Source organism: Anabrus simplex, chromosome 10 (genome assembly GCF_040414725.1).
Source record: "Anabrus simplex isolate iqAnaSimp1 chromosome 10, ASM4041472v1, whole genome shotgun sequence".
Classification (NCBI taxonomy): Eukaryota; Metazoa; Arthropoda; class Insecta; order Orthoptera; family Tettigoniidae; genus Anabrus; species Anabrus simplex.
This window is the reverse complement of record NC_090274.1, coordinates 20,011,757-20,036,573: the sequence shown is the minus strand read 5'-3', so window position 1 is coordinate 20,036,573 and position 24,817 is coordinate 20,011,757. Positions and strand designations below refer to the sequence as shown.

The window sequence follows — 24,817 nt, the reverse complement described above, 5'->3', positions numbered from 1 at the left end:
TGAATTTGCACGTTAAAATTTTCATACGAACACACGGAAAACAAATAACTGTGCTACTACCACCAACAAAATGTAAACAAGTTTCAAGTTTATTTGGGGTTTGCAAATAATTTATCATAAATTTTGTCCGCTATTGACCACAAACGAAGAAGGAAGTCTAATATGACTTTACTGAATTTTCACTGAGAATTTAAAAAAAAATTGTAGCCTACACAACTGTATATTTCACTCCAAAACTAACGCAATTCTTCACTAAAAAGGTCATCCAATTGTGTACCGTACAAGATCGAGAATTCATGTTAGGCCTACCTATCTGTTAGGAATATCTGGGCAGGTTTGATCATGGATGACGACAATATTGAAGGGTTAGAAAACCTAGTGTGTGTTACAAAAATCAGTGTCAACATAGTCTTCAAAATATGTAGCGCGTTCTTTTTAGACGTAGGAATTTCTATTGAATAATCCTGGTTATATTCCTCATCACTCTGATTTTCTTTCAGTTAAATATTCCAGCCTTCTACCCACTGCCATCTTGAAAAGCTATCACCTTAGATTTCTTATTTTAACGGCCAACTTTTCTCCGGTAAAATTTTAAACCAAGATAATACCGTTATCCCAGATAATGTTGTTGGTGAATATAAATATAACTGTTATCTCTGTTCCTTTATCTTTCAAGTAAGGAAAAAATATTTTACTCGCGTTTGTGAATACGGACCTAAGCGGAACGATATCTTCATGTGCTGTTCATTCATTCCACCACTGACAATGTCCAACACAGGAACTTTTCAGCATCTGCATGTTATTTTAATAAGCACTAATGGAAAAATTTAACATGATGCAACGCATCTGAGAATTTTAGAGCCTTATTTTAATTTCATCACATTTTACATGTTGTACAAATAGTTCATTCCAGATGTTTTTTTTAACACTTTTTAATGTCATTTGTTTGTGTTTGTACATTTGTTTTAGTTACTGGATGTGTTTGTACAGTTTTGTATTAAGGCTGTTAATCAAAATATTTTGAGTCTTGAGGATTCTTTTCAAATTTGCTTGTGAATAGTGACAAGAGGAATCAAATACAATGTAATGCATTCAAGAACGTTTAAGAATCGGTACTTGAATCTGAAGCTATATTCTCGACTTCGACATAACTATTAAAAGTTGAGTAGGCCAAATTTGTGCAGAATAAGTAAGGCTTACTGAAACTTGCTACTTTTATCCTCTGACTGAACAAAATTAGCAGGCAATCATCATCATCTTCCTTCCAAGTATGTGGCCACTTGTCCCGTTACAGTCTTGCATTTTCCCTCCATCTCTTCATCAGATGCCCTGCAGATCTTTTTCCTCTGGGTTGGTATCGAAGAATCTCTCTTGGCAATCTGCCAGGTTCTATCCTTTGTAATTAATATTTCCAGCTTTCCCGATATTGTAGAAGTAGTCAGTTATCGGTTGTACTTTCAGTTCTCTTAGCACCTCTTCATTCCTTTTCTGGTCCCATTTTGTATACCCTGCTGTACGATGCATGAATGTTATTTCTTGTGCTGTAATTCGAGAGAAGTCTCGAGATCTTAACGTCCATGCCTCACGTCATTAGCAAAGTGTTGGTTTAGCTAGGGTATTATAAAGGCACAATCGAGTATGTTTCTGAACAAGTGATGGTTTCATGATTGTTTATTATCCCTGTAGTTTTTGTGAATTTATTAATTTTTGCTGGTATATCTAATTCTGATTCATGTGATAAATCATACCTGAGATAATTGAACACATTTACTCTTTCCAATGTTGTATTACCTAAACATATTTTACTAGGAATCTGTTCGCTTCCCTTGAAGGCCATTATTTTTGTCTTTTCTTGAGAAATAATCATATTAAAATCTGAGGAAACATTTTTTAGATTGTAAACTGATCTTTGTAGGTCACCTTCCGTCGTAGCCAGCTATTCAACATCAGCATATAATACGGCGTCTAGGTGTTTGAGGCGACTTTGTTTCCATTATCACAATCATATAAAGTAAAACCTTGTTAATTCAAAGTCGTTGGGACTCAAAAATCGGACTTCGAATTACGTGATTTCGAATTAACTGCCAATTCACAATTCAGAAGTACCAACCCTTGCCGCGTTACGAAATATTCTAAGGACCGTTACTGCATGCAGTTAACCTTGATTCACAGTTTATACCTCTCAAATGCCATGAGAGAAGAACCGTTTCCAAAATGTATCCAAAAAGGTGCATTTACAGTATTCAAATAATGCACTTGCATATCTCACTGGCAAATATAACCTCACGCAACGAAAGAAAGAAAAAAAAGCACGATTCAAAGACGAGGAGAAATCTATGCTGGCTGGCTCCCATGTGCAAGGGCTTTATTCATTGGAATACTATACTGTATGCATTTTTAGATGCCTTGTATTTACACAGAAAGTACCCGATGCCCTTAAAATCGAACTTTCCTATGACTCTATCCATGTACGATTTCCTGCCATGGCACTTCTCTCATACTTCAGAAATGTAAACACTTGCCACGTCACAAAGTATTCTAAGACCCATTAATACATGCCATCACCTAGATTCATAGTTTAAACCTTTCCAATGCCATGGAAAAACTATTTCCGAAATGTATCCAGCAAGGTGCATTTACAATGTTCAAATAATGCACTTTGATAAATCACCAACGAACATAACCTCACGCAACGAAAAAAAAAAATTACACAATTCAAAGACGTGGATAAATAATTCTGGTTCCCCTGTGCAAATGCATTATTTTTAGGATATCTGTACTGTTTGCATTTTTAGATGCTTTGTACTGGCATGGAAAGTGCCCGATGCCCTTAAAACATTGTAGCTTATCAAACTTTTCTATGACGAGGGGATAAAGTTTCTCGCTTCAATGTGCATTGCAATTGCAACGCACTACAATAACCCCCATCCCCCACCCTTGTGCGATACCCCAGCTGGCACTTTCTCCTTTAAAACCAGAAGACCGTTTAGGCTCGCATTAAAATAAAGCAATGCAGTTTCATCGGCAATTACAGTATTGTTCGGTGCCTACAAATTTATTATAAGAGCCACGCTTTTTCGTCAACTGTCGGCATCGCAAGCGTTCGCGCATTCTGTTTTCTTGCACACTGCCTGTTGCGTGATATTACGGCGTTCCTTTAAAAGGTTGAATACAAAAGAATTCTGATTTCAATCAACTTGGCAATCATAAAGCGCACTGTAGACCCACCGAAGTGAGTGTAAGTGCGGAAAGCTACCCCTCCACATTCCGGAACACGCGTTCTATTATGACGCGGATAAATTTTGAGTTGAAATTACTCGGTAACATACTATTGTTTTAAAATGTAAAGGCAGTTTTGAATTAAAAGTCTGAATTTTGGTAATGGGGGCGACATTGTACTTCGAATTACGAATTATCCGCATTTCGAATTAAACAATTCAAATAAGATGCAAAACTGTATCTCAGGTTTCCGGGAACGAGAGCTTCTTCAAATTAAGTGGGATTTTGAATTAACCGATTTCGAATTATCGAGGTTCTACTGTATATTATAAAAAGTAGAGAGGAGAGTCCGCAACCTTGTCTTACACCACCATTTATTGATTTCCACTCGGTCTGGTTCTTGTTCAATTTTACAGAAATGAGATTGGATTTGTAGATATTGTAGATATTGTTAATAATCTGTTGAGAGACATTGTCTTATTTTAAAATTTCAAGCAATTTGTTTCTGTTTACTCGATCAAAGGCCTTTTTGAAGTCCACAAATGCAATGTATGTTTACAAATTGAGTTCTCTACGTTATTCTATTAATTTCTTCATAGTGTAATATGCATCAGTGCAGGAGCGCCCTTTACGGAAACCTTGTTCTTCATTCCCCAATTTATCTTCATAATCTTGCTGCAACTTATCTTTAATGATATTTGCATATATTTTATAACCTGAGTTAAATATGCTAATTCCTCTGTGATTTTCATGATTTTTTACGTCACCTTTTTTAATGAAGAGGGATAACTATTGCTTTCTGCTAACTTTCTGGTGGATTGTCTCCATTCCAAATTTGATTAAAAATGCTGAGGAATCTTTGTTTGAAAGTTTTACTTGAATATTTGAAGTTCAGCATGTATTGCATCCTCTCCAGATGCTTTACCATTCCTTAGTTTCTTCAAAGTTTGGTCTAGCTCTTCTCATGTTATAGATTCCAATGTAAAGTTGTTAGATACTAGTAAAGTTAACAATTCATTTTTCGAACTTGTCCAGAGTGTTTGAAAATAATTAAAAAAGTCATTTGGTGGTATTATTTCATGTTTTAAGTCTTCCTTTACTTCCCTGCTTAATTTCTTCAGAATTTTATAAGTATGTGGTCGTGGTCTAGTTAAGTCTGTTTCCAATGTAGATACAAAATTTTCCTACCTTTCTCTATGTTTTTGTCTTTCTTCTCGTTTAGCTACTGCTCTCTTATAATTGTATTTTAGTTTATCTTCTATTTTAGCAATTGAAAGAAATTTCCTGTAAGCATCTTTTTTTTTTCTGATAACACCATTTTTATCTTTTCATTCCAGATTCTCAAGCCCTTTCTCTTCCATTTTCTTTTTATTCCTAAACTTTCAAAAGCTGCCTGTTTCAAAGTTACGCTAATATTTCACCATTCTTCCTCTACATTTGTTCTCACTGGTTTTGGTTGAATTAGACTATTAAGTGTATTTCAGTGTAGCCATTTTATGCTTGGATCTCTTAAAAGACCAATTTTTTAAGTTGTTTCTTTTTGTTCCATGTAGGGTTTATTTTTTCTACATCCATCTTGGTTTTATGCTGACTGGTGAAACTACTAAGAAATTATTGTTTCCGTTTCAGGACCTCGATATACTCTTAACATCTAAAATTAAATCTGCTAGGTTTTGGTTGCAGATGACATAATCAATAGAGCGCTGATTCCTAGCTGACCATGTGAACTTATGACTGTCTTTGTGTGGAAACTGGTCATTGTCTTTGACTGATAGAAGAGAACAAAGTAAGTTTCCTTACATTGCTATTGCAAGTTTCCTCCTATTTGTTCCTATATTATTCTCAGTTTTGCGATTTCCTACTCTGGCATTAAAATCCCCCAGTAAAGGTATCACATCTTGCATATTAATTTTGTTAATTACTTTCCGTAAATTGTTATAGAAACTATCATGGTCTTCTAATCATCCCTCTACTGGGGCATAAACACCTATGATAGTCTATGATACTCCGACAGCCTCTGGATAGCCTTTTTTTTTAATCTCCCAAATATTGGATACGGGCCGCGCTTAAGCGACTGCAGCTATCGAGTTCGGTGGATAGCTTTAGCCTTATCGAAATAATTATTTCATTCCAGAAAGTGTAGTTACCTATTCTCGATCTTAGTGTTTTATGTATCATGATCATGACTCCTGCATGGCCTCTATCCTCTTGTTTGACCCCACTACAGAATTATAGGTAATTTATCGTTTCCTATAAGTCTTGCAGTTTAAGTTTTGTTTCAGAGATTGAAGTGAGATGTCCTTTTTTGAGAGAATGTTATCTACTTGATCGTCTGTGTGCTACTCCCTGTACATTCCATGTACCACACTTTATTCTTTTTCTTCCACTTATTATCCTTATCATTAACCGTTTCCTTGCCATGTTCGTTATCTTTCATATCCGTCCGGTTTCTATTCCTTTTGCAAGACTTGAAAGCAATCAAATGTCCTTCCGACAGGTTGCTAGCCTGAAGGAATTAAGACCATTGGTAGGGCTGCCACCTCTCAGCTAATGGACTAGCTGAAATTACAGCATTTCTCCGTAATTGATGTAACGGTTACACTTCCGTGACTCAGTCGACAGAGCCTCGTCTGTGGAAACAGGTTTGCTCATCCTGGGAAAGTGAGGTTGGCATTTGGGCAGGAAAGGTTACATATGCCACATAAAGTTAATATTGGATGTCAAGAGTACAATAACAAAAAGTTTAACATGCTAAGTTCATCATCATCATCATCATCATCAATTGGTTTACTCATTGCTGAGAGTCGTAACCTCATTTCTTCACTTCGTTAGTAACTGCATCCTTAACGAGATTTTCCATACTGAGCGGTCTTCAGCTCCTCTTAAGATATTGTGAAGAGGTAGACCGGTAATCTTCTTTGCTTGGTCTAACCATCCACTTTTTGTTCTGCCTCTTGGTCTGGTGCCTTCAATTTTGCCTTGCAGAATGGTCTTTTCTAAATTGTCTCCTTCTCTCCTCAAAATGTGTCCCAGAAACTGGAGGTAACTTTCACTAACGCGGGAAGATAAACGTTTTGTGATGCTCAGTTCTTCTATAATGGAGGCATTTGTTCTTCTTTCTGTCCATGGTATACGGAGCATTCTCCACCAACACCACATCTCAAAGGCATCTATTCGATTCTTGTCACTAGCCTTCACAGTCCAGGTCTCACAGCTGTATAGGAAAACAGAGAACACCAGTGATTCCACCAATCTTATTTTCATTGTTTTGGATAATGCCCAGTTGTGCCAGATCTTTGCGAGTTTAACCATTGCGGACCTAGGACAATCCGTCGTTTTATTTCTTTATCACGATTTCCCGTGTTACTGAATATGGAGCCCAGATATACACAATCATTCACAAACCTCAGAACTTTCAGACATCCTGTTATTTGGATTGGTATTTGACTTTGTCGGTTGATAACCATTAGTTACGCCAGTTTTGAATCTGGCCAATGAAAATTTTCTGTAATTAAATTTCAACCTATCACAGGTTTCTTGTGTTACTTTTGAACTCAACCAATAAAATTAAGGGTGTGTGTCCTGTTTAATCTTGAATGCTCTCAAACCTTCCCTGAGGGTTTATAAACTGCGGATTTTCACGTTTCTTGGCCAACTGATCAACGTCTGAGTGTGTGTGTTAAGCAGGAGGCGGGTGGCCTCTTTCGTCGGCAGCAAGAACATCTACAAGGTAATGGCCACATAACTTTATTCTTTCTTGCTACCTCCGCAGTTTAAATCTAAGTGAAAGGTCCAAATCTTTAACCATGTAACTTACATTTCTACAATGTAAATCATCCTTCGGCTAATGTAAAAATTTCGTAAACCCTTCAATTGTAAATCGGGGATAGAGAGTGAATAACCCCCTCGAGCTCCGCTTCATCTTGGTTTGAGGTGACTACGTTTTGTAACGGTTTTTCCTTCTGTAATGTGGTAATGTCAACTCTATACGAGTCACCTCAGTAGTTTGGGAATAGCCCCTGTTTCAACGGCCCAGAGCCCTTTAGGATTTTAAGTGTTCAGTATCTTGGAAAGCAGTGCGCCAGTTATCTAACCTATTCTTTTTCCATGAAGGCCCAGTAGGTTGAGTATTAAATACTCCTGTAAAGTAAGTTCAATTTGAAAGTGGTGGTTAGGGAGGCAAGAGATTGATGTAAGGTTGCCCTGAGTAGGCAGTAAGCCTGTTGGCTCTTTTTCAAAGTTTCGTAACTCTAAAGAGTGCCTCTAGAAGGCCAGATATCGTATTTAGGGAGCAAGTGCTCTGTGAATTAGGGAATTTCTGCCCTTGAATAAATTTGTGCTCTTTTGTAAATTTGAGCTGGGAGCTCAGGAATTGTAAAGTAAGGGGCTTGAAGCCCAGGACCTGTAGGATTCACTAATTTTGTATTTTCCTTGACGTGTTTTAAGATTGTCATTGTACCTGATATATTATTGTGTTCACTCAGTGAAAGATTGTTAAGTTTGAAATTCTAAAAGAAAAATATAACCTTTTACAATTTTAATTCAATTCTTGATATTGTAGATAGACCTATTGCCCCGGCACCTTCTTTTTTTGCTAAGGGCTTTACATCGCACCGACACAGATAGGTGTTATGGCGACGATGGGATAGGAAAGGCCTAGGAGTTGGAAGGAAGCGGCCGTGGCCTTAATTAAGGTACAGCCCCAGCATTTGCCAGGAGTGAAAATGGGAAACCACCGAAAACTATTTCCAGGGCTGCCGATAGTGGGATTCGAACCTACTATCTCCCGGATGCAAGCTCACAGCCACACGCCTCTACGCGCACGGCCAACTCGCCCGCCGGCATCTTCTTTAACCTCTTTCTGCTCCACCGGTAACCCCGTAACAATTATTATTGACAGTACGTCAATATTTGGAGAAACCAGTGTAGGGATAAGTGTGAACTGTTGATGTTTGTGTATATTGTTATAAATACTTTGATAGCAATACACAAAAAAAGAAACTGCCCTAAGAAAACCAAAATAAGCTGTAGGTTCAAAATTCGTGAAAAGAACTCAAAATCAGTTTTGAGAAAAAATGTGTTTTACTTAGAAGAATTGTGTGGGGAAAATGTAAGAACATACCTGTGTATTTCAGAATATCATGTTTCAGATATAAATTATCTATCAGAAATTATTATCTGAGAGCAAAATATGTCGACAATTCCCTTTGTTAAAAAAAATCAATCTTATATTTTGATAGTTAGAAATCGTAACAATTTTTTAAATTACTTCGGACATCTTCATGTAGAACAATCTTTCAGCTTTCTATTGGTGTGCAATATGGATTTATTGGAATTAATATGAGTTTACAGGGATGATTTTCTTTTCTTTGTGTATGCTGAGGAAAATAACTGCAGCAATTGAGAGATAAACCTGCAGCAGTTCTAGGGTTAATCTAATACGGCATTTCCTCCAGTAACCCACACTGCTTTTTCAAACAAAAAGGGAAAACATGATGACGGTGCGTGAGCAATAGCTCCGACCCCACAAAGCTCTTCCGATCTACATTCCTCCATAAGACTGGTCATGCCTCGCAAGCACATCAGGATATGGAGTCCTTCAGAACAATTTTCGCCGTGCTCATTTTTCTATACGTAGGTGTACAGGGAAATGAACCTAAATGCATTATACTGTAGGAATGTGTAAAGACGCTGTGCAAACATACATTCCTACAGTACAGTACGGCTTATATTCCTCTACAATTGGCATAGGAAAATGAACTCAACGAAAATTGTTCTGAAGGACTGATATCCATATGCGGCTGGGAGGCGTGACCAGTCTTAAGGAAAATAATGAATGGGAAGAGCATTGTGGGATACTAGGATTTGCCTGTGCAGTGATGATATTGTAGCTAAGAGAAAATTTGTATAGCAATATTTGAAAGTGTCCTACGAAAAAACACACCCTATTTTATCAATTATCACGACTGTAGTCTACTTTGTGTCTACATGCTGTAGGTAGTAGCAGTAAAGCCACACTGTAATTTCTCGTAAGTAGTTTCAGAGTTTATCCTTCTGACAGCTTGGAGCGAATTTGCAGCCTTAAAAAAATTACCAGGACTAAACAGTCATAGAAAATTTACTATGAAGTGTAGCCAGTAACTAATAAGCTAATGATAATCTAACAATGTTAATTTATTCCACATGATAATTTTAGTCCACCTGGATGAAGTATGTGTGTTCAAATTACAACAGCAAAAATAGTGATATTCTACTACTTTACTGTGGTCTTCACGGAAATGTGCCCATAAGATTTCTGTATTTTGAAGCAAGTAATTTAAATTACACATAAAAAACATATCTTGCATCCACAACAAGCAAAGTTCGAATGCTAGTTCGAATTATCAAATAACTGTACTGGGATGCGTGAATCACATTACAAAATACCATGTTTTGTCCGCAGTAACCCGTATGATTGCTTTATGTTGTGATGGGCGGTCAAGCCGGTGACATGAGGAGGAGGAAGAGGAAGAATTAGTAGAAGAGGAAGAAGTAGACAACTCCCCCAGAAATATTATTCCCACTACATAGCCTCACAATATTAAAATAATTTATATTTTTATCACCCCCATGAAAAGATATAAAAGAGAGAGTTTAAAAATTACACAAGCCCAGGAAATGTTATACATATCAAAAACACAGTGCCATCTAACGCTCCAAATATGACCAGTTTTTGTAATTTCTCTAGGCCAAATGCCATTATGAAAGACTTGATTACTAGTTTCTCATGCGGTATGAAGGCATAGAGTTGCTTTACATGTCCAATAGCAATTTTTTTGTGCAAATTTTATCACCAATTGTACCGTATCAGGATATTTTTTGCGGCCAGTGGTAAGCTTCTGAACACCCAGACAAAAATATTTTCACAACTAGCAGGTATTGAGGTATAGCAGAAAAGAACAGTGAGGTAGAAAGTTTATTCAAAATATATATTAACAACTATAATGTGAATAATACACATGGGGAAGGGGAAGAAATTGAGTACGACCTAAGTTTTTAAAATGGGATATTAGGAAACGATCCTGTCCTAAGTCTTGGGTAAAAAGTATGGCTCAAAATATCTTTCAAGAACAACAAAGCAGTATTGAAGAATTTTAAACACAAAACCATTTCATATTAAGACTTTAAAAATCCCCTTCTAAAACTTAATATCTGGACATTTCTCTTTCAAACAAAACCATCCTTACCTTTAATATTCGGTGTAGGAGACACTATCTGCACAGAGTATCCCTGAAGTTGAGGTCCTCCAGTAACTTTTATGGTCACACCTAATGAGAAAAAATAATGCATAAGCATTTGCAAACTAGGTGATTTCACAACCTGTTGTAAAAGTTTTGAGAGAAGAAATATTCATCGCTTACAACGAGTCAGCGAGGTCTAAATTCATGCAAATTATCTAAAACAACCTACGAGAAGATTTTAACCACTGGAATTCTATTCCAACCACACTGGATTCTCATTACACTCCTAGAGACACAAATTGTAGTATGGTATTTAAAATTATAAACATTTTTTTCTGTATTGAACTGAGATTACAAAGCTTTTAAAAGTTTTAAGGTCCACCTTATTCAATACTATACAATTTGTTGTGTAGATGTAATTACAATATATTATGTTTATTCAGAACTAGTTTCGATGCCATACTGCGTCATCATCAGCTGAACAGAGGCATTGGAAAACTGGCAATGATATATATACAGTAGAAGTCCGCTATAGAGAGTACGGCATATAACGAGAACTCCGTTATAACTATCACTTTTGTGTGTCCCTTCAAAATTGCTATATTAAAACGCGTATTATCCCTCGGTTACAGTGAGAGCCCTTTCACTGATGCATCCGTTATTACCAGCGATTATGCGCGCTCGATTTTTCCGTTGCCGATATTTATGCACACAGTCATTATACTGCATTCGATCGATCATCTTCGACACCGTATCGTTTCTCGATATGCCCACCAGCGAGCTATCTCGTCGACATTAGAAGCCAATGTCGGAGTCGATTAGTAACGCCCGTCGACTGTTCTTCCGCAAGGAAAATGAAAGAGAACGTGTTTTCGTAATAAATGCGTAAATAACGTGTCTAATAACCGTTGTTAACTCATTAAAGATAATCCCTTAATTTTAATGCTAAATACCGAAATTAAGTACGAATGAGATAGGCCTACACTGCAGGATATGGCAGAGTGCGTCAATGATTACGAGGTTAGTTTATATTTTCTCGCGTCCGTTAAATTACGGAAAGGCTATTATCATGTAAATTTATGACTAGTAGGTTCTCTACTGGCGTTTAAAGTATATAATCATCATATGTATAGTACAGTTAAGTAGTATTGCAGTACTATTAGAAGTATTGAAAAAAAAAAAACCAAAATTGAAACGTTTGCCACAAAGTGCGATCGATCATCTTCGGTACGGTATAGTCCTCACGCTAATTGCATTTGCGAGCTCTCTTCAAAATTCGAAGGCGAAATTGGAGCTGATTAGCAATACCCGTCGACTGCTGTTCTCTACAGAAAATTCGACATGAAAGAGGATAACATGTTTTAGTAATAAATGTGTAAAACAACGGGGCCGATAGCAGCTGTTAACTGGTTAAAAATAAAGGCAGAAGTAAACGATCTCTTAATTTTAATGGTATACCGTATACTGAAATTAAGTAAGAATGTGATACACCTCAAGATATGGCAAGGTACATCACTGATTTCAGAGGATAGTTTATATTTTCTCGTGTCTAGTTAAATTTCGGAAAGCTATTCCCATGTCTTTTTTTTTTTGGCTATTTTCTTTACACTGCACAGGCACAGATAGGTCTTATGGCTACGATGGGATAGGAAAGGCCTAGGAATGGGAAGGAAACGGCCGTGGCCTTAATTAAGGTACAGCTCCAGCATTTGCCTGGTGTGGAAATGGGAAACCATGGAAAACCATCTTCAGGGCTACCGACAGTGGGATTCGAACCCACTATCTCCCGGATGCAAGCTCACAGCTGCGCGCTAACCACACGCCAACTCGCCCGGTATGTAAATTTTTAACGAGGAGGTTATCATTTCTGTACATGCGTTTCAAATAGGTTTTCATGATAGGTACATATACGGTTAGGTAAGGTGAAGCCGTTTGAAGAAGAAAACTGAAATGTTTGCCACAGAAGCCTCTGGTGTGATACCGTATTTCTCGGAAAATAGTGAAGAAAGAATGACATTCTGTTATCCTCTACAAAAACGTTTCTTAAATTTGCAGAATGGCATCAAAACATACGAGCCTTCGAATTCTTAGAAAGGCTACGGCTACTCATTACCAGAGTTATATCGCGTCTGCTGTACCTGGCCCTTAGTAAAATAAAGTTTTATAGACAGCAGGAATATTTTCGTGATGGAACATCGTATTGTAAAGATACGTGGACCAGGTATTGCCGGCAAATTTTCAACGGGTTCTCGTCGATGTGATGAGGCCAATTTTAAGTTAATGGCTATTAAACACTCGGAAATTTATAATAATTGTGCAGCCACAAGAAAATACGGCATATTCCTAACTAAAGCCAATATCAAGTTACCGTGAAGACAAACATAGCTTAAAAATGCGTACTGCCAAAAAATGCATTCAGTGGCCTGCAACAAGGACGCTCTAAAGAAGCCGAAGATGAAATTGTGTGGTATGTGTACAAAAATGCAAGGGCGGAATTGCCATACCGCGGCACAATAAACTCGTTCGTTGACTTTCAAAGTCCGCGATTAAGACCTATACATCGCTAGGCGCTGAAGTTGGCCGAATCTGGCAAGCAAGACGTGCGTGTAGCGGCAGCCAGTTATATCAGACGCTGAGTGAAAGCAACTGTTTTATAGTAAGCAAGAATATTTTCCTGATGGATCGTCATAGTGTAGAGACGCGTGGAATGTGTATTTGCGGCAAATTTTCAGCAAGATCCCTTCGATCTTATGATGCCAATTTTAAGTTAATGGTTATTAAACCCGCTGAAATAAAGCATAAATGTACATTCGCAAAAAATACGGCATAACTAAAGCCAATGTTCAACGTCTACAAATAGTCTAAAAATGCGTACTCTGTAAGAAAGACATTCATCTGATTTTACAAAGCACTTTTAAGCCTCATTAAAAATTTTTGAAGGAAAAAGTGGGGATCGTTTTGGATTCGGAGAAATACGTTAATATATTATTTTCCGAATTAAACACGCTTCCACGCAATATCGGATTCCGAAAAACGACAAGCCGTATTGTGGATATTACCCGCAAAAACGCAAGTTTTTAACAAACTGATTGCCATTTCATACTGATGTGATTGGGGGTTTTCCCGAATCTTACAAAAAATCGGATATAACGACAATCCGCTAAAGCGAGTAAATTTTTCGCCGTTGTGAATTCTCGCTATAACGGACTTTTACTGTTTTATCATTAACATTAGCACTAATTAAAATCTTATGATCTTACAATTAAAATGAATATATATATTTAAAAAGATATAGTGTTTGTCCTTCCTTTCTCAACAAGTCGAAGACTTGCGGGGATGTTGCACCAAATTATTGAAACCCTATGCGATCAGGTTCGCTGTAATTTTTGTAATTTATGGTGAATTGAAATTAAAATTCATTAACAAAGTTATTAAAATAGATCCATTCATAAAACACTTTGTGCTTAATTAAATACACCTCGTAATTCTGCGTATAGTGCATTCATAAAAACAGATTCAGGAAGTTATGTAGTGTCCTTTTTGACAGTATTGTTCTGTGAAACGGGCCTGATGAGGAAGAAGCGTACAAATTAAGTCCTTAAGCTATTAACAAGAACTACGTTTCCCAGTTTAAATGCGGAACCTGTGAATAATAATAAATATAATAGTTATGTCTTGAAGGGAAAGCAAGATATAAGATCGTGTCCAATAACAAATATTTATATGGTTCACCTCAGAAGGTCGTTGACTCAGCGAAGCGTAATGAAGCACTATGACTTTAATTTTTGATAATGTTAATAATATTTATATGATTGCCAGTTTTCGAATGCCTCTGTTCAGCTGATGACACAGTATAGTGTCAAAACTAGTTCTGAATAAACAAAATATGTTGTAATTAAACCTACACAGCAAATGGTATAGGACTGAATTAGGTGGACCCTGAAACTTTTAAAAGCTTTGTAATGTTAGGTATAGGAAAGGAACACACAAATGCAATTCGAGTCTACTATAGAAAGTCAGACAAAATGAATGGAACACAGAACAGGAAAACACAATGAAAGGTCAGTGTTTACTTGTGATCGACAACTTATCAGGAGATGCGACTAAGTGGTAGACATTGGAGGAAAAACTTTTTTGAGTCTGTAAAATTTACATTTCCAGGTCTTATGTCTTTCTGATAAAAGAACCATTTTGTAACTTTACTGCATCATTGCAACCTTATTAAAAATGAAAACCTACAACCTGTTTTCCAGTTATTAACCGGGTCGGGGATGTAATGAATGAAGCAGATATAGGCTGTTAGTACGATGGGGTCGCCACTCCCAAAGTGATTTATAAATGAATGATAGATGCAATAAAATAAGAATGGAGAGTGTTGCTGGAATGAAGGATGATAGGGAAAACCGGAGTACCCGGAGAAAAACCTGTCACGCCTCCGCTTTGTCCAGCACAAATCTCACATGGAGCGACCGGGATTTGAACCACGGTATCCAGCGGTGAGAGGCCGACGCGCTGCCGTCTGAGCCACGGAGGCTCTCTTGCAACCTTATTATTCCAAACAATTCTCGTATATTAGCAAAATACTTTTCCAGAGTTATATGTCTACTTCATATTAAATTTATGAAGGAAGGATATATGACAGGGTATAAAAAGAGAATACTACAGGATATAATGTTTACATGAATTTCTAACTTTATTCAAATGTGAAAGCTTATAAATATACCTTGACTCATTCCTTGTGGAGGAACAGCCACCATAGGGGATATTCCTGGCCGATTACCCATCATGTTCGCAGGAGGTCCACCATTTAAGTAACCAACAGAAGGATTTTGACGTACATGAATTCGAATTTGCCCTGAGGGGCAGCGAGGAGGTGGCTCTGGAGCAGAGTCAATCTCCTCAATCAACTTCTTCGGAACTTTGGCTCGCTTGACACGATGCGCCACATACGCTAAGCAGGAGAATTCCAGTTCAACCAAAAGAAGATTGAGAAAATACAAGCTCACATGCTGAAAAGAGAGAGAAAAGCATTACCCAAAATCACTGGGAAAAAAGCAACCTGCCAACATTGTCCTATTAAAATAGCCCAGTTACATTCCTGATAAGTGCTTCTCAAAGTGCAGTTCTCAGAGGTACATTAACCCTACATTTGCCGCATAGTAACTTCTGTGTTGCCACAGGGAAGTTACACATAAAGCAACATCTACTTTTAGGCTAATGCACGTCACTTATGTAATTATTAAGCTACAGGAGTATATTTGACATCATTACAAAGTCCGACCGACAGGCGGCAATTTCCCATCCTTGTTACAGTAAAACTCTTATATGTTTCACACTTATACCCGGGTTTTTTCCCGGTCCCAAAAAAATCCTGTATGTATTATAGTGAGTTGCTCACAGTACCAAACTTGCGCGTAAAGGTATGATTTCCAAGAAAAGGACAATGCTGCAGGTTTGTGCTGGAGGGGGATCTGTTTGCGTTGACGTAACTATTGGAGGGGGGCTGCTATTGGTGGGAGGGAAGGAAGAAAGTGTATTACTGCGCGTGTTGTATCAGTGTAAGGCTATTGGAGGGAGCGATGTTACGGTGGGTGTGGCTATGGGTTTATTGGTTGTATTTGAATTAGAGGTACTAGCGGCGGGGGGAAGGGAGGGGGGTATATTAGCTGTAGGGGAGGTGGGAACGCTAATTGATGTGAGACTGAAGATTTTTAGGAATATGTTGGTGACGGGAGTTGATTCTCGTAATATTATAAGAATCTGTTCATACAAGGGGCTTTATTTATCAATAGTGTCATTTAGGTTCTTATCTTTATTAAAATGTTGGTCGAGGAAAATAAATAAGTTTTCATATTCTGTCATGAGTTTACATTTATCGACTCTTTTTAGGATATGGAGGTCTTGTTCTATTGTGGTGAATTTATGCCTTTCAGCTATAACACACGTAGCAAGAAGTCTACTGTTGCAAATACTTCTAACTCATAATGTTACAAGCTATCTTTGTCACCGTCAAATGGTAAGTGCACACGATTCTACTTCAATATTTTCAAATATCTTTTCACACAATTAACTCTACGTTTCTTGCTTCCTTTTACAGATACCTCTATTATATGCTTTTTCAACTAGAATATCTACAAACAATTTACAACATTTGAGCATTACTTCAAATTTTGAGATGGTCCATAGAGATCCTATTTGAAACTGTTCTTCAACTTCTATTCTACAACTTCATATCCTCAACGTGTTCTACAACTTCACCATATGCCTCTGACTTTCATCTTTTATCTTCAAGATCATGCTTAACTTCGGATCTCTCGACTAACTTTGCCTTTTATTCTCTCTTCTTTACTTTGATTATATACGATTTTTCGCCATCGTCTAATTATAACCGCCAGACTATCAACTTTATTTTTATGCAATCTTACTACTTGTTGTATAACAATCTGTTGTTTTATCCATTGCACATATTTTAGCAGCCTTCTAATGTTAATTTTGTTAATACTTCCACCATTATATCTCAGCACATTGTATTTTTAAACCATCATTTTTATTTTTAATGTTATTTTGCTTCAAATCTCTTCAAGATTTTGAAATTCATTTCATTATTACATGTTATTTAGACGCTTATTTTTAATTTAAGGTTAAGACTGTGGCTGATGATGCCTTCAGTGAAGGCGAAACATGTACCACTATTAGTTAACAAATTTATGTAAATCATCCAAGACAATTTTGTATTGATTAGGTGGTCTTATAAATAACTTAATGTAATTATTTCAATCAAATATCATCAATACGGACCAAAAATGATATTTATCACATGTAATAATAGGTTAGGTGATGCCGTTTGAAGAAGAAAACTGAAGTGTTTGCCACAGAAACGTCTGGAGTGAAACTGTATTTCTCCGAATCCGAGAATCTCATGCGAAAACTTAAGGGTTGTCTTGTATAAGACATAATTGATCATAAATTTAATACTATATGACTTTAGTTATGTAATATTTATCGATACGAACACTAATAACATAATTTGAGAATTAAATTTTAGGACTTCCTCTATACTACCATTTCACTCAGCATTAATAAAATTATTTATTATTATTATTATTATTATTATTATTATTATTATTATTATTATTATTATAGATACTTATTCTCTGACTTTGCATACCGATTTTTATTGAGATAGGACCACTAATAACATAAATATTTAAAAATTAAATATTAGGCCTTCCCCTAAAGTACCATTTTAGTCAGCGTGAATAAAATTATTTATGGCCTAGATTATAGAGACTTATTCCCTGACTTTGCATACCGATTTTCATTCAATTCTCTTCAGCCGCTTTCTTGTGATGCGTGTACATACATACAGAGAGACAGACAGAAATTACGAAAAATTAAAAAGTGCATTTCCTTGCTTCTGTGGACACAACTGATACAGAAATACAATCCTTTACATATTCCGAACAATGTACAGACAAAACTCTTCATTTTATATATATGTATATAGATTAATGATGTCCCGATCCTTGGCTAAATGTAAACCTATCGGCTTCCTATTGACTCCCAGTGGGTCCGGAAATTTTAACTGTTTACAGTATGGTCTGTGTTTGTGCCCACACTCTCCTCTTCATACTCATACAACAAAGCACACTACCAACTACTCCAGAAACAAACAATAGTGAATGCACATAGGGTTAGCATCAGGAAGGGTACATGGCCATAAAATAAGGCCAGATTCACATGGGCACACAGTTCGCACCCGCGACCCCACCACTGTGGGAAACGCAATAGAAGAAGGAAAATATATAGTACGATATACCTGCCAACTTTACAAAACCAAAAATTAGGAGATTTTGATTTGAAAATCAGGAAAAATCAGGAGAAATCAGGAGATACAATTGGTCAAAATTGCTTATTCTACATATCTTGCGCAATACAGTACTACGATATATTTACAACACTTATTGTCTCAAAGCCCGACTGTTGCTATACGAGGTTACAAGGCTAAAAATTACACATCTCTATTCCCTCAAAGGAAGTATGTGAGATGATCAGTCTCCGATAAGCCTACCGAAAATAATGTGAACTCATGCTCCACATGTGAGAGTCATGCACTTAGATGCCATTACTTAGCAAATGCATAGATTAATATATTGCATCAAGCGCCCGCGTGATTATGCGAAGATCAAATAACTAGCTGATGTACCCTCCTTCGCTATGGAATTCTCAGGAAGACTGTCCTTATAGTTTTCCCAACTGAAGGCAACATGTCATTACAATGATGCCAGTATGAATGTCACAATTAAAAGCAATGCTTTCATAAGAAATATTCGATAAAATGAAAACAGAACATATTCTCACTTTTAGCGAAAAGTACTACGGTGTCAATCTAACAGTTCAAAGTTCCAGGGCTAGAATGACCAGGCTGCAGACAGCCGTGAACACTCCTGTGTAATTATTCCGTCTAAGTATGCACATTGCTCATTCAAATCACTACCTCAGAGTAGGGATCGAATAGGTGGAATACTATGATAATCCAGTGTGTACTATGATGATCCAGTGTGTTACGTACCAGTAGTATCAGAAAATTTATGAACCACAGGAATGCCATGCTAAAGAAAGAGATCCAACTCACAACTCCCCAGCTTCTTCCCGCCAATATTCTGGCAGGCTGTTAATAGTCGAAATGCAGCAGTAATTCCATTTATCGTAGATAAATAGCAGCAGAATACACAAAGCACATCACAAGAACAATGGTCAATGTAATGTTATTGTAGATCAATTGTATGGGCTTTCTATATTGGAGGCCTTCATTTTAGTTTTCTTCCGAATATGTGATATTACAGCACCTAATGTAAAGTGATTCGTCCTTTCTTTCATGACTCCCTCTTGGGTTATTAATCAATCGATCATTCCTTCACGACTTTTTTCTCATTCTTATACTCATCTTCAATCACCATCACCTCCAATATTATTATAGTTGGAACGGTAAAATTGAATAAGCAAATAATCACAAAAATAATTTATTCTATTATCACCACCTATTCAATACAAGCCACGTGCTATGTGGATGAAATCTACATAATACTCTATACACTTCTCAGGGACATGTTTTGCCCCTTGTTGAGGACATCATCAGCCTGTAGGTAACCTTAAGGTCTATTCATACATGGATTACAATGAATTTTCTTGCGGCTGTACAATTATTCTACATTTCCGAGTGTTTAATAACCATTAACTTAAAATTGGTATCATAATATCGACTAGAACCCGTTGAGAATTTGCCGGCAATACCTTTTCCACGTACCTTTACAGTACGACTATCCATCACGAAAATATTCCTGCTGTCTATAAAACTTAATTTTACTAAGCGTCAAGTACAATAGAAGCGTTATAACTCTGCCACTGAGTAGCCATGGCTTTTCTAAGAATTCGAAGGATCGCGTGTTGATGCCATTCTGCAGATTTGAGAAAAACACAGGCACTGAACAACCGGTTGTCGCGGCTAGCAATGCATAGTAAAGAGGTGGTAGTTTATCGTCAACAAGTTCTGTGCGCGTGTGAAAAGAAGCGTGGTTACCGCGGTAGTTGCCAGTGGTATCCATTAACTTTCTGTTAGGCCCAAAATGCAACAACCCTTGAGTTTTCGCATGGGATTCTTAGAAGAAAAAAAAAGTCTTGGATTTGGAGAAATAGGGTATAACTCCAGAGACTTCTGTGGCAAATACCTCAGCTTTGTTCTTCAACAGAGTCACCTAACCTAACCGTATATGTATCATGAAAACATGTTTGAAACGCATGTAAAGAAATAACCTCCTCGCAAAAAATTTACATGCAAGTTAAATAGCATTTCCGAAACTTAACTAGACGCGAGGAGATATGAAATATCCACTGAAATCAGTGATGCACTCTGCCATATCTTGAGGTGTATCACATTCTTAGTACTTATTTCCGTATATAACATTAAAATTAAGATATAATTTACTTCAGTCTTTATTTCTAACGAGTTAACAACTGCTATCGGCCACGTTATTTACACAATTATTACGAAAACGTGTTATCCTCTTTCATTTCGAATTTTCTTTAGAGAAACGCAGTCGAAGGGTATTACTAATCAACTCCAACATCGCCTTTGAATGTCAACGAGAAAGCTCGCAAATGCACAAAGTGAGAAAACTATTACGTACCGAAGATTATCGATCGCATTTTGTTGCAAATGTTTCAGCTTTCTTATTCAAACAGCGTCACGTATCCTAACTTAACCATACTATGCGTATGATGAAAACACATTTCAAGCGCCAGTAGGGAAATGATAAACCTTCGCTATAAATTTTCATAATAGCATTTCCGTAATTTAACCAGACGCGACAAAATATAAACTAACCTCTGAAATCAATTAAGCACTCTGCCATATCTCAAGGTGTACCCCATTCTTACTTAACTGCAGTATTTATCCTTAAATCAAGTGGGGGTTTAGTCAGCCTTAATTTTTAATGAGTTAACAACCGTTATCGGACACGTTATTTACGCATTTATTACGAAAACGTGTTATCCTCTTTCATTTTGAATTTTCTTTAGAGAACAGCAGTCAAAGGGTATTACTTATCAACTCCAACATAGCCTTCAAATGACGACGACAGAACTCGCTAGTGCACATAGCGAGGACACGATGCCGAAAGTAATCGATCGCATGCAATATCATCACTGGGGTGCATAAATATCGGTAACGGAAAAAATCGGCCGCGCTTAATCGCTCGTAATAACGGATGCGTCAGTGATTTGGTTCTCGCTGTAACCGAAGGACGATACACAGTTTAATATAGGAATTTTGAAGGGACAGAAAAAGTCATCACTATAACGGAGTTCTTGTTATATGCCATACTCGCTATAGCGGATTTCTACTGTATTTCGAGTGCAAGGGGAGAGACGGTACATCGGAATGCAGTTCTACCTAGTGATGTATAGGCCTATTCCGAGAATTCTAACTGCTCAGAAATGCTGCCAGAGACTACTAACTCACAAGTTACCTGGGGACTTTCTTCCCTTCTTGCATCATTCTATTCATAACTTGGATTGTCGCCGACAAGGTCGAGCTCAGGTGGTCAACATGAGAAGGAAAAGACAGGACAGGCTCTAATTAGCGTGACAGAAATACCGTGGAATTTCAATTGTCCGTTAAACACTAGTAACAAGGGATGATCGTGTTTAGATCTCGAGGCAAGAAGAAATATGATTATATAAAGTGACAAGGGACTTTGAGTGAGAAAGCTTGCCGAAAAATTCAACAGCGGGAAATCTCAAACACTATTGTGAAGAATAGAACTGAAATTTTAAAGGAGTGGGAGGAAAATAGGAATCGAGGAGTGAAAAGAAAGTGGGAGTCAGGTTTTTTTTTTCAGAAGTAAACGTTGCGGTACATGAGTGGTTCAAGTGTGCTCGAGTGAAGAAACCGTGTGTGGGCGGACCAATCTTACAAGAAAAAGCTAAAGAAATCGCAAATAATCTGAAAGTTGGGAATTTTGCGGCTAGCAATGGTTGGTTAGATTGTTTTAGAAAACGTCCTTAACGTTAGTTTCAAAACAGACTGTGGAGAAGGTGGTGATGTGTCTGCGAGTGAAGTAACAGATTGGAAAGATAGGTTACCAGACATTTTGAATAGTTCCGAACTGAAAGACATTTTGAATGCTGATGAAACTGGTCTGTTCTTTAGGGCGATCCCAAAGAAGTCACTAACTTTACCAAATGAAAGGTGCAAGTGTGCGAAAATGTTAAAAGAAAGAATCATGTTTCGTTCAACGCACTCGGTGAAAAGGAAAATCCTCTAATAATCGGTAAATCCTCTAGACCCAGGTGCTGTAAAAACATGGATTTACATTGTCTTGGTATCGAATGGTATGCAAATAAAAAGGCATGGATGACGTCAGCAATATTCGAGAATTGGCTCTTAGCTTTAGATTCCAAGATGAAGGCCAGAAACTGTAACGAGATCTTAATGCTAGATAATGCTACGTGTCATCTAGAAATACAGCTTTCAAATGTAAAAGTCTTGTTCCTTCCACCCAAAACCACTTTTCATCTTCATGATCAAGGAATAATTCAAGCATTCAAATTAGACTATTGTAAAAGGGTTTTACGGTCGTTAGTGGCACACATGGATGAAGGAGACTCAGCATTTGATTTGATGAAGAAGATCAATGTTGGCGATGAAGTTTCGTGGACAATGGGTGGTATGAATAAAACGTGAGCACTTAAACTATATACTCATGAGCATGCGCATTTAGTAGGAGTATATTCTCAGCCCAAGTAATATGTACTCCATTTGGTAAGAATAAAAAGATTCTCCTCCGATGGAGTAGATACTCAAGCGCACCGCCATGTAGATCGTTTGAAACTGAGTAGATACTCATGTTGTGTACGATCGTCAACCGTTATCTTGTTTGGTTCGAATCGCAACATAACCTCAACTGGATCCAATTTAGTTTGTAGTTTGCACTGATTGTTCATCAAGTTCGTCGATATGGAAAGTAATCATCCGATAACATTTGCAAATATATTGCGGGAACACGCGGTACTTTTTAGTAAGTCCCAACTGCCGGCGGTTCGGAAAGAAAAATCCGAATCGTTGGAGGCAATTCAAACGAAATTGATAGCCATGTGCGGCAAGAGAGTTGAGATCGGCACCATTACGAAAAGGATAAACAATATGAAAATGAGGGTGAAACAAAAGTGTGACCTAAACCACCCGGGCATAAAAGGATAGTGCTGAAGGACTGGGAGAATATTATCCACGAGCTGTTGCATGGGGATACTAATCCAACATTGACACGAATTCCAGGTATGTTCCTACAGTATATTCACGATTATGTTCTTGAACAGGTTTATAGAGGTTGTAGAAAGTTCAGTATTTTTTGTGCCAACACTACAAACTTTAAGGTTAAGATATTTCTACTTGTTGCTTTATAAGAACCAAATAGCACCTAGGCATTTGGTTCAGAGTACCGGGTTTGAATTCTGGGCCCGGAATTTTAGCTCCGTTTAATTCAATTGTCCGTAGAGAACTGAATTAGTGAATTAAAACGGGTTTTTTTTTTCTTTTCTTTTTTCCCCGTAGGAGCAACTGCGGTTGGAGTAGGGCTTCCTGAAGTTCAGCCACAACATATTCCTCCACCTGTAGTGGAATTTGTAGTATTGGAAGAGGGAGAAGAAGGGAGTCCTGTAGAAATCGTCAACTCTCTAAAAGTAGCGACCCCTAAACGAAAATGAAGTGTTTTGGACAACTATAAAAATGACAAAATCAGAACTCTAAATACACAGACCTGCAGCGCTTCGTGCTGTTAAAGCAGATAAGAGTGTTGGAACTCACAGAAAAAAAATCAGAGATGAAAGAATGATAGTCGAATATATATATATATATATATATATATTTTAAAATAAACTGTTTTGCATTTTTTTTTTTTTTTTTTTTTTGTGAACAATAAACAGAGCGACACTGGTATTTGCTGCAACTCAAAAACACCTTGATATTTTATCTCTGCCAATTCATTTCATCTAGCTTCACCATTCCATCTGATATTTGCAGCAGCTGCCATGTCATCCTCATTTCCATCTTCTAACCTTACATTGCCACCTAATGGTTGTTGTTGTTCAGGGTCCTCATCCTGTAAGTACTTGGCAATATTGTGCAACACACAGCAACAAATGATCAGTTTTGGCACTTTATTTAAAGATAGGCGTAATTAGTGCTGAAGAATTGGGAAATGTTTTAGTTGCCCAAAACATCGTTCGATCACAACTCTTTCTTTGGTAATGCACCTGTTATAAGCAATTTCTTGAGATGTTTGTGGATTTCTGAACAGTGTCATAAGCCAAGGTGCAATACCATAGCCACTATTCGCTAACAGTAACGCATTTACCCTATTCAGACTTACTGTTGTCTGGACAGCTGAATTTCTCCAGACTCGAGAATCATGCACAGATCCAGGCCACGATGCATCGACACTGGTAAAAACTTCCTTGGCATTCCACGTTGCCTGTACAGTAATACTTGTATAACCTTTCCTGTTTATATATTCATCACCATTATGTGTAGGCTTATTAATTCCAACATGAGTGCAGTCCAGAGCACCTACCGCTGCTGGAAAGTAATACTTTTCCTGCCACTCTTGTTTTGCAACTTCAAATCCCATATCTGATTGAGGAAATTTTATCTACACTGCAGCTTTAGCCATGATGCGGTCCATAGCCTCAACAAGATTTTTAGACACAGTTGTTTGGTGGATTCCAAGATCTTCTCCTATGCCACACTGGAATCCTGGGTCACCTACCAATCTTAAAAATGCTTTTAATTTTACTATGTTTTTAACAACACTACCTCTTGT

The 24,817-nt window shown here is 37.3% G+C and overlaps 1 protein-coding gene across 1 annotated transcript in view; it reads right to left on the bottom strand.

The window, feature by feature from the left end:
- Window positions 1-24,817, bottom strand: part of dom (domino) — a 485,316-nt gene that overhangs the window by 203,153 nt on the left and 257,346 nt on the right. The window contains exons 19-20 of the mRNA XM_067154429.2: window positions 15,163-15,448; window positions 10,446-10,526 (exon numbers count right to left, since the gene is read on the bottom strand). Of these exons, the coding sequence (XP_067010530.2) occupies window positions 10,446-10,526; window positions 15,163-15,448 (367 nt within the window). The remainder of the gene's footprint in view (window positions 1-10,445; window positions 10,527-15,162; window positions 15,449-24,817) is intronic.